Source organism: Pholcus phalangioides, unplaced genomic scaffold, assembly GCF_987345545.1.
Source record: "Pholcus phalangioides strain wild (caught in Gottingen) unplaced genomic scaffold, Ppha-v1.0 ptg000018l_1, whole genome shotgun sequence".
Classification (NCBI taxonomy): Eukaryota; Metazoa; Arthropoda; class Arachnida; order Araneae; family Pholcidae; genus Pholcus; species Pholcus phalangioides.
In genome coordinates, this window is record NW_028301611.1 from 13,934,720 (window position 1) to 13,950,613 (window position 15,894).

Consider the following 15,894-nt stretch of genomic DNA (forward strand, 5'->3'; position numbering starts at 1 on the left):
CACTTTTTAACGGTTTTTCTATGTTTTGGATAAGCTGCGTCAGATTGTGCAACCGTGCTTATTCAAACGGAAATATTTTTGTTTGAAATTACAATGTAAAATTAGTTGTATCTATCAAAAGGGGGAACATATACACCTTTTTCATACACTCTGGTATTTTCCATATCTCGAAAACGCACAGCCATGGGAAATACAATTTTGTCCGCTAAAAAGAAGTGTTCATTAATGGATAGTAAAATAGGTCGAGTCCGGTCGATGTAATTCAGAATTGTTTCCGAATGACGAGGGGGCAGTAAGAGTACATTTCTGGGTGGGAAAAAGCCTTCTGGAATCAACATGTGACAGAATATACAGTTGGGACAATGGTTATTGCAGAACACGCGTACCGAAGGATGTGAGTTCGATTCAGATTCAAACCCATCTGAGATTTCAGCCACCTCGTTGGGCATTTTGCTTGCTGTGGCCTTGTATTTGTATTTAGAAATTAGCTCAAATTTTAATCAGGGTAGCATTTCTACTTGTTTTCTTTCAAAACATTTACAACATTCAAATATGGATGACTGTATTGAATTTCGATTTAAAAAAAATACATATTATTTAAATATTCTTCTACTAACCCTACTTGCTATTTGTTGTATTATTTTCTACTTTTCTAAAACAAATGTTACCCGGAGAAATACGTTTTTTAAATAAAGTGCAAATTTTTAGCAAAAGTGGAAATGTTCCCTTTTGAAAATAAGCTCCTCAATTATAAATAAAAAATTTCAAAAATGTAGACATTAGTACTGTTAACAAATTTCATAGGGAATGAAATTTAAAGTGAAATATTATTCAGTTTTGATGCCTAAAAATTTTATAAAATATATTCACTGGTATATATGAATAAGGAAAAATCGGTTTTCGCCTTTTTAATGGTAAATTCACCGTGAGCTGAGATGTTCAAAATATTCAATATCTAAATACAATTACACGCGTGATTAAATCCCCGCAACACGGTAATTAAATGGCAGATTATGAATTGAATTCCACGTGCATCCTGAAAATAAATATATTACGCGGCTTTAAAATTATCCAAAGAATTTTAATTTAATATATATATTTCTCTTTTTTTTCTCTCTCTCCCTTCTTTAATTTTTGCTATAATTTCTAGGAGATGCAAATTTCGCTGGCATAAGCTGAAAGATTTATTCGAGAACAGCGTTATCTCTCTCTCTCTCTCTCCTTTCATTTGCCAAGCGCATCGAATCCATGGAGCACCACTCTCATTGAAACGACAAGACATCTTCTGCATATATTACGAAGCTGAGGTGACGATATGAATATTCATTCAATTAAACGAGTTTAAAACACTTGGCTAAATCCTTGCTTTCCTTTCGAAGTTGAATAAGTTAATACTCGATTTTCGCTTTGCTGGGGTTTGACTGCATTCTGCTTTCCTACAGTTAGGTTTCACATTTCCTTGTATTCCATGTACTAAATTTGAATTCTTATCAGAACAATATACGGTGGAACTCCGGTTCACGAGTGTCTCGGTTAATCCATTAATGCCGAAGTTCTTTTGAACTCTGAATTTCGGCATGATTTTTTTCAGGACGCATTTGGAATGTGTAGAAATGAGCATTTCTGAGATTTTGTCTCATTCTCATGTGTTTATTCAGCATATAGATCGTTCTATAAATAGGACGTTTGGTGGATGTGTAGCCATAAAATTGAAAGCAGTATAAAATTAGTGGTTTTTTTGCGTTCTTATCTTAAACCATAGATTTCCGATAACTTGACTACGATTGTTGAAAAAGTTCAAATTGTGCTGGAGCTAATTTTTACAAGGTCTTTGATGGTAATCTTTATAAACACACAAATAAATGCAAAAAAAAGGCCACAACAGGCAAATTGTTCAACGAGTTGGCTGGAAAAATATGTATGATAAAAAATATGGATGTCACACAAATACAACTAAAACACAGCAACTCAATATGAAAGCATGTATCTTGAAAATAATTAATAATTTATAATACATTGCCGATAAAAAATATCATGATTATCTTATGTACGTATGGATAGCTTCCCCGAATTATCCCACTATGTTTATCGTACTTTCCCACAATCGTGTCAATTGCGTTGGAATTCCGACTCCCAGAAATAAGATATTACATTTGAAGTAGAACCTCTTAATAACCTACACCCATTGAACATAAAATTTTGCCCGCTAACGGGAAATGCCCACTAATGGGGAGGTACGATATACAATGGGACTTCGTTAATACGACTCCCACATTTATACTACGTTTTGCTTTGGCCGCATTTGGTGGCTACACATTTTAATGTTAAAATGTACATATATGTTACTGTAAAAGTGATTCACCGGTAGTTATGCATAATCACCAATCATCTCGATAAACAAAGTTCGATTGAAATACACTTTAGATTTATCACTTTTAACGGAGACTGCATAATTCTCAAATGAAGTTAAAAAATCTGATAAATACGGAAAAATATATAATTGTTCTTCTGTTCATAAAATCGAATGATTATTTTCACCCATACGTGATAAGTACACTACATGTCTTTTTTAATAAAAATTAAATTAAATTAAGAGTGGAGAAGATAAAAACAACACTATCAGTCTTAAAATGCTGGCTTTCTTTGCGCATTATCAACAAACAAAACCAACATTACCATTCGAATACACCATCCTGGACCATAGTTATGTTCAGATTATAATTAAGTAGGTAATTGACGATTTATTTACCAACCCGAGCTTAGAATAAAACAATCTTAGGTGATAAATTCTCGGTTTATGATAAAAGTTTGGAAAAAAAATAAAGTATGCCTGGTTTTACTGGCCGCTACTGAAAGTGTCCACCAACGGGAAATGAAATGCATTTCAGCCTAATTTCATGGGGAATGAAACGTATTTGTTTACAGGAGGTGTCCGTTACCGAGGAGGTTGCACTATATTGAGAACGCTATTAGAGAAAAATTCCCTCCACCGCAATGTGGAGTTTTTCCTAACTAAACGATACCTGTGACCCTTGTAGAAGCAGTTCATTGCGGTTGTGACGGTTTATTAATAACTTATATTCCATCCTATCCTTCTCTTTAAAAACTTTAAACACTTTGCTCATATCTCCGCGAAACCTACGATCTTCCAATGTCAACATATTTAAGCAATGAAGTCTGTTGTAAGGACTCAGTCAAAGGCCTTTTCTGAGTCAAGGTCGTCAACAATAAGGAGTTGATTTTGACGCGACTGCCGGGCTCTTTTTTCGATACAGTGTTTGACGTCATGCTTAAATGTCCCTAACGTTGCTACAGTCTCTGTCAGTTCTAAGACCCATACATTTCACCGCTGGAGATGATGCGTTCGCACCAGCAATCTTGCAACGGGAACGAAACTGAGTGATCGATTAATTGACAGCGGGGAACATCGATAAGCAATCCAAAATGTCGCAGAAATTCAGATCCGATGGATAGACGTGAAACGGCGGCAACGGTGGACGACCAATAAAATACAGGACGAAGTCCAAGGTCTAGCTTCAACAGTCGCTGTATGAAGGTGTAGATGACTGTTCCGTTTGCAGTAAATAACAAAAGCTTGTAAGGCTGACGTCGGGAATTTTTTTTCCGCAATAGCAGTACACTCTCTCTTCATAGCTCAAACATTGTGTGCCAACAAAAGCATGCCTCTAGCTCTCCTCCACACTCCGTCAACAAAGTCCAAGCCCTTCTGTAGGTATGGTCTCCAAAACCTTACGGTATACTTCAGTCCAGGACAAACGAAGTCTCGGAAAAGTGGAAGAATGACTTTAAGATAACGCGGAGAGACCTTTTTAAGAATTGTGAAACAGAGCATTGTATTCGGGTTTTTTTTACCAACACTCAACAATGTTCAATAAACCGAAACCGCTCCCGATGCGAATTCCCAAATCGGTGTCCCTAGTTGCAAAAGCGGAGATAGACTTGGAAGTCTGGGGGGCACGATGATGATGACGTCAATTCATATATACATATATTCATTAGATGAGTCGACTCCACCTTTCACGCTGGGGGCAATGCCCCCCCCCCCGTATCTCCACCCATGCCTAGTTGCATCAGGGACAGCAATACCATTTAACTCGTAAGTGAAAATGTTTATGTAGATGGATATGAAAAAAAAAACATAATAATAATGCTTGCTGGCGTCTTGTGTGAAACGTGAAACAGTGTATTATTATTCTCGAACAGAAGGGATTCCGTTGTCAAAAAAATCGGAATCTTCTTTCTAAGTATAGTCAATAGGATAACCATCACAGCCGCTACAAGAAAGGAAGGGGGCTGATAGGGCTCTAGCCTCGCAATATTAGTATGTAATCCAACCTTATCATATTTAATATAAGGGCAGGACCACCTTCACACAGACGCGGTCCCAAAATTAGGATATCCCGTGAAATACAAGTCATATGGGTACCCTTTACGTACAAGTTTCTGTACCGCGGATCGAAAAGTTTTACCACCCCCTAGATTATGCTGTTTCATTCTAACTCCTCGCAATGTTTGAATGTAAGAAAATGATATTAGCTTGAGGGAAAGGGGGGGGGGATCCTATTTTAGAAGGAAAATATAAAAAATAGTGCAAGATTCGACATTTTGAAACGTGTTATGTTAGAAAGAAAAAGGAAGTTAGTCCATTCGACTAAACGGGACACATGGTCCGTATTTTTCGGATATAGTTAAGAATCGCTTGATTTTATCAGAAACCTCCAGTTCCGATATGATTAAGCGGCGTACACTCTACTGTTATTCAAAAGCAGTTTCTATAATCTGCATAATACGAATGAATAATTGTGAAACGAATCTTGTCCACGTTTACATTATTTCCTATGGGGAACTTTGATTCGATATGCGAGTGATTCGGATTACGAGCACGTTCATGGAACGAGTTCTGATTGTTAATTGAAGTTCAAAACCAGAATGATATAATCTACATACGCACCTACAACGTCCAGATATCCGACTTGATTCCTCATGGGCACGGTGTTAATTTGGCACATATAACTACCCCTGTCTACTTCCTGGACATCAGCAATATGCAGGTTCCAGTGCTGGTGGTCCCTGTGATGCAGGGTTATTCTGTAGTTTCTAGTAATTACGTGTGTGTGGATTGTGAGTATGGTTTGGCTTTCTACCCGAATCCAGGCGACCTGAAATAAATAAATACACTTTTATGTGATATCGAGAGTATAAAGTGTTTTCATGCATATAGTCAACGGATTTTAAACGTTAAATTAATACCAGAATGTTTTAGTGCGAATTATGCACCCGTCTTATATTCAGATGCTTTTTGAAAAAAACGGAATAATTTCAAAAATCAAACGGTAACTTGTTTACTTTTTTTGTGATTAGACAAATCTACGTTTCCTCACCAAAAACAAGTCAAACGGCTCCTTCCATTCCGCTTTCGATCTAATTACTTATGAAAGAAATGTTCACATGCGTCTTATTTGCCATTCCGGACAACACGATGGCATTTTTCCTCTGACAAAAACGTACTTTTAGGAAGTAAGGAAATAGTTATTTGTGGTGAAAGGTATTTGAATTATACTTTTTTGTTGATAAAAATCCCTATGATTTAAATTTTATTATGAAATAATTTCTACCATTTTACTTCTATGGATGGAAAATCCCCACTTTGTATTTACAGAAACCCCTTTTACATAAAGTATGCGTAAAGTCTACATAAGGTACTCGGATACACGCGAAAATCTACCTGAATTCTTCTCATTCTCCAAAGTTGGTTGCTACGTAAGAATGGAAGGAGTTGTGTTTCAAAATAAATGAAAAAAAGTTTTCCCAGTTTTTATTCGAAAAAAAAAGAATTTTTCTATTTACGTTAAGACGTCATCCATAGCTTTTTCTACTACTACAAAAATATAAATTGTTCAATAACTGAAATACTCATTTCAATTCCAACTTCCTAGAAAGAATATGCTTAAAAAAATGCCTTGGTGTGTGTGTGTGTGTGTATATATATATATAATAAATATATATATATATTTATTTATTTATTTATTTATTCTTTAATAAATTGATGTTATTTTCTCATATTCCGTGAATAAGATTTAGAAAAAAATATGCATTTTTGAGATTTATAGGCACAGTATATGGAAAATGTGCATACACACATAATTTATTGGTAGAGTATTTATTTTCCTTGAACGAAACTATATCTTCCCATTGATCCTGTACAATACGTAGAATGTAGTCGAAGCATTTACATATGCTCAAACACGTAGACTGTTTTGTTGAATTTTATTTTTCATTTGTTACTCGCTAGTATTTAACACTGCATATTGTTCATTTCCCGGAATCGTACTGCATTTCAGAAACAAGTTTATATATTATTGTACATTTTCTGATTTTCTGTTTATATCAGTTTTTCTCAATCATTTAGGGTGTACTCCTTAAAAATTTTAATTGATCCTGTGATTATATAAAGATGATTTATAACAACATAAAACACTTTTCTCTCAACATCCTGGAGGAGTTTGTATACTTTTTAATATCACCAATCAACTCTGATCATAACCTTGTTTCGTCTAAAATTAATATTGTTCATTTCAATATTCGTAGTGTTAGATCGAATTTCGATTTTTTTAAACACAATTGAAATTACCATGATCGATGTTCTTGTGCTCTCTTGAATATGGGCTTACGATGACGAAGCTGATTACTATAAAATTTCAGGATTTGATCTGCTTTCTTGCTGTAGATCATATATTTCTTGTCGAATATTTGTTTACACCAAGCAAATTTATCAAGTCACTAAATTTAGTTTAGTCACCATGCACTCTGCTGAAACTGTAGCTGTTTATTTAAATGATTTACAACTATAAACCATCCTGGACATTTAGATCACATGCTTGCCCAGCTTCTGAATTTACTGTTGAATTAGATTATATAATAGGTGGCATAAATATTGATTTTTTTGAATACAGGAATGAATACCCATACTCACACTGTATTGATCTAATTGTTTCTAATGGACTAAATCCATAAATTACTGACATGAGACCCATCGACTTTCTCATTCTTGTCTGGATCATATGTTCATCCTCCGTTCGATTACTATTTTAGAATACAATTCGGCTACATTTCGGACTGACATATAACTGATCATTTTCCTGTTCTCTGAAATTTGATGTTTAAAAACCAAAATTGACAGTATTACCAACAATTAATTTTCCTAGAACCATTAATGTTGTTGATTATAATGTCATTTCTTCCATTTACACAATTACAATTTTGATTCATATTTTTGCGATGCAGGTACTGCATTCGATCCCTATTCTTAAACTGGGAACAATAGTGATAAATAGTCCTCGATCATACTCACGTGCGTCTGAACAAATAAAATTTACTCCTTGGTTTACTGATGAACTCAGTAGTCTTATAAAAATAAAACAAAAACTATATTTTAAGTCTAAAAGATTCCCATACGATAACCTCATAACGACGGTCTTCGAACCCGAAAAAACAATTTTTATCAAATGATGGCCGCGAAAACCTTATCAACTACTCATATTAACAGCTTACAAAAATGTTGTTTCATTAAGGTATCCGACTACGTTGAAAACGTCATTTTTGAAGAAAATATAGATTTTTCTTTTCAAGTCTTTTATGAAAGCCCCATTCTTTGCAATTCCAAAACAGGTCTTGTTTTGTTTATATGACGCTTAGAATCGGAGTTACGCCCACTTTTGTGTAGTGATGTGTGTCCTTTTAACAACTGGAAGTGGGTATTTAAAGGATCGGAAGTGCTATAAATCCAGAGTTTTACCTATTGTTTTCAGTCTATTTTCGATAAAAACAATCAAAATTAATTTTAGAGTTATTTATTTTATTCTTCTGAAGAGAATAAATATTTCACTATAAATATTTTTTAAAAGCTGGCAACACTTTACCAACTTGAACTGGTTATTTACAATATTTGTTTACATTTTTCGTGACTGCCTGTAGCCATCTCGGATATAACGACAATTTTTTTTACTTTTTTCTCTGTTTTTCCCCTTCCTCTCTTATTTTTAATGACTCTCTCTTGAGAAATTTCAAAAATTTGAGCTGATTACATTCTATTTCTATTCTATTCGTCTCTATGCTGTTATATTTTATTGCAAACGTTGAAAAATGAGACATTGCATGTTTTCAAGCTCCGACATGACCACTGATCCGGATTGCTGATTGACATGACCACTATTTAAAACGATTCCGTATTTGGTACTTGCCTACTTCTTCTAATAAAAATGTCCCGTTTTTTAATGAAGCTTGATTTCATTCCCAATCTTTACCAGAAGTGGGGAATGAAGGTAAGTTGCATAATTTATAATTGTGTTTGCATGGATAAAACCAGAAATATTCATCACCCACATTTGCCAAATCGATTATTGCCCCGTGAAATACCTATTAGCAGACTTGATGTAGCAGTGTATCACTTGCCAAGAGTTAATTATAAATAACAACTTGCACTTTTGCCAACATTTGGCAACAGGTTTGTAAGAATCACGTTGTCCCGTATTATTTTACCCAATATTTCATAATTTTCTCGATGAACCATAATTACTCTAAACATTTAAAAAAATCATGAACAAAAATTGATTGGTTTTGATTATATTTTTTGTCATCCCCCTTGAAAACGCCAACCTCGGTTATAACGACAAAATTTCATGGGAAATCTTTGATGTCATCGCAACAGAGTTTGATTGTGGTGGCTCTCCATATTACGAAGAACATCCGTGAATTGTTTAGAACAATAATGGAAAAATAATACATTAAAAAAATACAAAAAACCCTTCCAATGATAGTTATTTCATTAACTTTTTTTTTTCTCTTATCGAAAATTCTAGTTTTTTTTCAGAAATTCTGAACCCTAAGTAAAAGAGTATAAGTTATTAATCTGCGTATGCAACAGAAATAAAAAAAATTATCTATACTTAGTAAAAGAAAAAAAAAACTGATTAAACGATAACTGGGAAAGTAAAGTAAAGAAGGATAACAAGGGATGTGGAGAAAAAGAACCAGGTCTGGCATTAGCCGATATTCAATTTTGTCCACACTTAATTAAGGTAATTAAGTAAGAAAAATTATTTTGTTTCCGATGCGAAGTCAATTAGATCAGCTGGATAGATGAAAGAGAATCGATAGCTTGATGAAAGAATTTACCCTCGTTTAAGGAGGGGACAAAGCTTTAGGTCAGGGTCCTTTTTTGAAAACTGGGATAAAGCGAAAAGGAAGCCAAGGGTAAATATCACTCAAGTATATGGATCTCCATTTTACAGTTAAAAAGTAGAAACGGGAATGAAAGTTAATTCAAGCAAATGAAGTCGATGTAAATCAATTAGTAGTTCTTTAAAGCAACATTCGAATCCTAGGTATTCGGAGATAGGGCTTTGATTAATTTTTGAGATACGGAAAAAAATTAGAAAAATGTAGTTTTCTTGTTTTTCCTTTAATGTATCTTTTCCGAGCATGTATTTCAGCTTTGATGGCTGTTTGAGATCGGTGATATAGTGACCCTCAATCTATGTGCCTTTCATTATCATACCTAGGATTATTGTTGTTTTTGGGGGGTTGACGTACTGGTAATATAATAAGCTCTATCCCGCGTCAAGTCCGGCCCAATAGTCATTCGCAAATATTTACTTCCAGTATTTGCCTTTCTCTGATGCAAAAAAGCAGCAGCGGCATAAGCAGATATACACTTTTGGTGGCCAACTATAATAAATTCAATAGTGTACAAAAAGCGCTCATATAAAATTAGATTCATTATTGACCTTCGGGCTCAAAGTCTATCAAGTTTTTTTATGTGGGGGGCAGTCATGCTCTGTCGAATGACGGAAAACCCACCAATAAATGGGCATCGAGCTTATCTCGTGCATTCTATGAAAATTTATGAAGGGTATTTTCATCAGAGTGACCTCTTAAGCGGAGTGTGGAGACGCATTTTCCGTAGTTTAATAACATAAGAATGCTACTGAAGACGATCGGAATTATAAAAAGTGACCAGGTAACCGGAGTGACGCGTAATCCGAATGACACTCTAAAGAGGTCTGACTGTATATACATACCACACACAAGATATCTGCCATGCCCGTCCGATCTTGTTACTATAAAATACACGACTGCAAGCCCATTCCATTTTAGGATAGCTTCATTCAGTTACGTATGAACCAAACTCTCTAACCGAAATCTGGTCATTTAGAGCCGAGAGTTCCTCTCCTCTTCACCGCTATAACTATACATCTCAATTAATATTGCGCGTGTCTTCATGGACCTCTTTCCATTAAACTGTTCTCCAAGGAATCAGATTTATGAAACGGAGTGCACCTTAGATTAAACACGATAAAGATAACTCTTTAAATGCGAAGGGTCAGCTTAATCTGTTTTAATACACGCGTGACAAGTGGCCGTCTCTAGTTTATGAGTACCAACAGAACATGGTCTTATTGCAGCAAGACTCTTGTAAAACACACATCATAACGACGGACCGTTTTCTAAACCCTCAGACATAGTAATTTCATGGATTCTCCAAGTATGCGAACTCGAAAGGTAATTCACGCGGATGGACATCGTGTTGAAAATTTATTACTATGGATGAAATTCTAAACATAGCGGCTCATGGTGCGAGATAGTCTTTATGTGCTAATTAATTACGCTGCGTTGGTCGTTTGTGGTATGCGTCTCGAGATATATTCTGGGTGTTTACTCATAGACATGAGTGGCTCTACAAAGTGAATGGTGAGTAGTTGGCGCTTAAGAGCATCGATATAATAAGCATTAGGCCACCAGTTTAACATTGGATATTCCTTTCTTCGTTTGTATGTCAGACATGAAAGTTTTCAGTTCATATTCGAGTGTAAAGTTAATATTTATCGCAGTATTAGATTTTAATTATGAATGATTTAGTTGCATGCGTGTACGAGAGTGTTATTGCAACTTATATAACCCGCATCACATGTTAGATTGAACCATGAGCTTTAATTCTTAAGTTATTAAAGCGTACTTCACTGTTTAGCATGTTGAAATTTTCTTTCAAATAAATAAGAGGTGGATAAATATTGAAAACACGTAATTTTCGATGAACAAATAATGTTGCCAAAGATCTACAGCTCAATTATAAAGCTAAATAAAAACGGACAACACTGGTTTCATAGAAAAAGAAAAGCAAGAACTCATTCCTATATACTGGCAGCACACGCGTGGTCTCCATAGCTTCTATTATTTATAACTCGAACTTGTTCTCTCACCTCACGCTTATGAGCTACTTCATCCCCACAGTAGCTGAATATATTATCGTATTAACACTTAGACTGAGGGAAGTTTGAGAAAGCTCATTCCCTCAAAACGGCAGCGTAATTTTTTTGTCAGTTGTCTTTTGTAAAAGATAGATGACACTAGGAAATCATACGTTGCAAATACAGTATGATGCAATCGAAAAAAGGCGTGATACAGAGAATCTAGGTTTGTGAACCTACAATCACCAATATAGTTATTGGTGACCAGCAGGCATTTTTCCGCTACTCAAAAATTTACAACTGCTCTATATATTTCAAGCAAATCTATCCAAAAATAGGGAAATTGTAAAAAATGAAGAAAAAAAAAACAGAATGTGTATGCATACGCCATCTATAGGTAATTTCAAGCACTTTGTGTTAAAAAGAAAAAAATTCAGATCATCACAGTATGATTGAGGACTCAACGATGCTCATTGTCTGTGGATGATGGCTCTCCAAGATCGTCCATCCCTTTGGGAAAGAGCGCAAACCATAACAAGGTGGTCTTTCTCGGCAGTCACTGGTCATTTCTGTCTGTCTGTGGAAAATGAGAGCATTGTGAGGGGTAAATCATAGTGTTGCTTAAAAGCACAAATGAATGGTTAGCTCAAAACAATTACTGATCTCCATGAAGACTTTGGGATTTGGTGGTGAAACCCATTCTGAATGCCAAAAATTGTGTAGATAAATAAATTCTTAGAGGCCATGTCGAAGAGAATTACGAAATAATTTCCATCAAGACACACAGGCGAATTTTACAAGGCAGGAGAGCACAGCAAAGAACGCATACAAATACAAGGCCACAACAGGCGAAATGTTCAACGAGGTGGCTGAGAAAAATATGCTCATAACAAATATGGATGTCATATATTTCAAAAAATACAGCACCCAATTAAAAATGCAATTACACAAACAATACACACACACACACACACATATATATATATATATGGGTGGTTGATGACGTAAGCATTATACAAACCCCCCTTCCCCCTTGTCATCAAAAGTCAGCAAATCGGAAAGCCCCCTCCCCATCGATGGTGACGTAATACTTGAACGGCCCTTTATCTTTAAAGTATAATTATTCGAATATAATAAAATTTAGAATATTTAATAGCTTCAATAAAACAAATTCTGAAAAATAAAATTGAAAATACAGAAACGCATTTTAGGAGGAATTCGTTTTACAACAATCAAATAAATCATTTCTACAATCTTTAAGCACAAATGACGTTTTGCAACCATATGTTTCATAATTGAAGGGGTTAAATTCAGAGCGAAATAAGTCACATTGCCAGCAATTCTCCAGAAGTGCTAAACTGTTGAATCAAACAATGGACTACGTCACAGATTCATTACTTTGTCTCCATATATATATATATATATATTGTGAAATAACAAAAACTTTCGTGTGGTTTTGCATGTTTATGAGTTTGAAAAAGCTAGTTATTTTCTATGCAAGTTTCGCAATTTCGATTAATTCAATATTATGAGACCAATAGATAAATCGGAGTCGAATACCAAATCAGTTTATAAGAAACATTGGATAGTTATATTCATAAGTATTCTATGCGATACAAGTTTATTTCTATGAGAAAATTCTGTGCATTGAATAATAAATGTTTTGTATGAACATGGATAAATTTAGTGAGCCGTTGCCTATGTTATAGCTGATTTTGAATTGAAAAAAAACGAGGCCAAAAATAGCAACCGCAATTCAGGATGTCGTGAAATGAAGGATGCTGCAATGTAAACCGGAGAGTTATTGTAGTTTCCCATGATAGGGCAGACGTATCCGAAATCAATAGATGTATCCGAAGAGCGATTCACGAGTGGAGTCAACATGCACCAGGTCCGGGTGATCTAAAATCGGCAATAAAATCAAGTTCTCTCAGTCGAATCGAAATCTCTGCTGGGGATCTGAGTTTTTAAGATTCGCTTGGGGGAAAATAAAATATGAAAGGAATTCATCTAAAAGAATATTTATGAGAAAAATATCGTTCTGATCAAATGAGGGGGAAGTCAAATATTCCATGGAAAATCCAACATCTCAATATATCACGGTTTTTACAACCTCTTCAAACACTAGCGAAAACTTACTATTAAAAAACAAGTTAATGATTTATGTGTATTGTGTGTCAAAATGTTCTTTAAAAAGAAAATAATAATAATAAATTGATTAACTCATTTGGATCGATATCTTTACTAGGACTATTTGCGTTAGGTACCCTCAAGTCTCATCTTGAAAAAAATATCATTAGATCAATTTAAGACCATTGAAACCGGAAAATCGTGCTCTGGATCGCAATGGAGTTTCAATACGTATTGAAACAATTGCTACATATACAAGGTGTCCCATCAACACCGCCCAAACTCTGCACAGCGAGATTCCTCGGTCGGAATACATAAAAAATGTCCAAATAACTGTATCTGTGCGACCCATAGTTTTCGAGAAAAATTCGAAAGAAAAGTATGACGTCATATCCGGTGCTGTATCAAACGACGGCTTGACCACGGCGCGTGCATGCATGCCTCGATATGCGCGGTAGACATTTTGGACATCATTTTCATACGTAAACATATGCAAATACCGATTTTCATGTTTCCAATATTTTTTTTTCTCCTTGTACCGGATATGACGTCATAGTTTTCTTTCGAATTTTTCTCGAAAACGATGGGTCGTACAGATACGGTTCTTTCAGAATTTTTTATGTATTCCCTGCAAGGAATCTGGCTGCGCAGAGTTTGGGCGGTCTTGATGGGACACCCTGTATAATGATACAGTGTTTTTCAACCTCTGGTCGGTGACGTTTGAGCAGGCGGTCAGTGGGAGAACTTGATAAATTAGTTCTAATTGACTGAAATAATGTTCAATCTTTGTAAGGTGCACTGGCGTATGTGGAAATTCTGGGTAAGTGGAACCAAATATGATTTGTTAAATTCAGTTAGCTTCTGGCAATTGTTTCTGGCAGTGTTTTTTTGCTAACTCTATTTTTTAGTAAAAATGTGTTTGTTGCGCTAGCGGCTCTTACAAGTTTACAAGGTGACTAAATGTCAAAATTAGGTTTGTGATCATGTTGCAACCTGTTGTGTCCTTCACATTTCTAACTATTTCTGGAAGTTTGAAGTGATCTAATATCGATATTTCGGTCACGGTCCTTGTTTTTATTATTATTTAATCTATCAGTTCATTATAGTTATGGTATTTCTTCAGGTGGAGTACGAAATATAAAGTTTTTTTGTTTTTTTTTTCATATGTTCAGGGAAGTGGAACCAATAGATATACGCTAACCACATCTCTACTTCAAGTGGCTTTACCAACTATTGTATGAAACTGAAGAAAGGGATAAAGAGCTCCTGAGTCGGAAAAATGACGAAAATTCATAATTGAACAGGGTAATTACTTCGAAGGAAACACCAATTAAACAGGTTCTATCTGCATTCATTCTTAGGTAGTAAAAGCTGTCGGGGTACTTTTTGATTGCACTAGTGGTATTTAAAACCATACCAGAAGCAAAGGTTCGTGACTGGATTCTCGTCAATTTCACAAACAAACAGTCAGTCACTTGAGATTTTTTTGGGCAACTAACCGAAATCAAGGCTCAGAGTAAATTAATTATTTAATAACAGTTGTTAGATAATTGCAACTAGCGCGACTAGTTTGGTGGTAGTTAAATGCACAAATTTTAAATAGAGCTAGTTTATCAAATCATTAGTGCAAAATATTCAATCTATAGTTCCATGTACCAAGTGTATAGACAAATTAAAGTGTATTTAAATACTTACTGTACTTCCCATTGAAAAAAATTATATATTTTTAGTGAATAAATGATAATTTTTCATGGAGTAAATTTTTAGGCATAACGTGTTTTTTTTTTGAAAATGATGTAGGAAGAACTTAGATATCAGGGGGATAGGATTGAAAAGTCCTTCAAATTTTAAACGGGATGGATAGATTGGATCATCAGTTTACATTGTCAATCATTTGCTTCGACATACGAACAACAGTATCGATTGGTATGGAATAATTCTAGATTTTGATGCACAGTCATTTTTTTCTATTGGGGGTTGTGAATAAATGGAAAAGCTTACAACCGGGGATCGTGAGTTCTAATCAATTGACGCGTTTAAAAAGAAATGCGATAAGCATATTGGCATGAATCGAGAAGCTATCCTCCATAGACAAATAAAATAAGACAGATTCAAAGAAATATCAGAAATAACGGGACGCAATTTCAAATAATTCTTCCTCGTAAATCTATAATAAAAAAAAAAACCATCTATTTAGGACCAAAAATTTACAATACCCTGGATTCACACATAAAAAATGAAAAATGCATAAAAAAATATAAAACTCTGATTAAAACATATGTGGAAAATACCAATATCATAAATAGTATATAAAGTTTTAAGACTGACAAATAAACACACAATAAAAACCATGGGGCAATTTATATGTGAGTGTATGTGTGCGTGTAACACATACGTGTATATATTTAACGATGTGTTGGCCACAAGAAAACATTTTTGGTATTATTTTCATGGATCTGCCGTGGACGGACATGAGGTCCCTTGGGAGATCATACTC

At 34.8% G+C, this 15,894-nt stretch overlaps 1 protein-coding gene across 2 annotated transcripts in view; it reads right to left on the minus strand.

The window, feature by feature from the left end:
- LOC149071758 (lachesin-like) overlaps positions 1–15,894 on the minus strand; it is a 252,820-nt gene that overhangs the window by 27,039 nt on the left and 209,887 nt on the right. For both annotated transcript variants that reach the window (XM_089247645.1, XM_089247644.1), the window contains exon 3: positions 4,973–5,180. In XM_089247645.1, the coding sequence (XP_089103771.1) occupies positions 4,973–5,180 (208 nt within the window). The remainder of the gene's footprint in view (positions 1–4,972; positions 5,181–15,894) is intronic.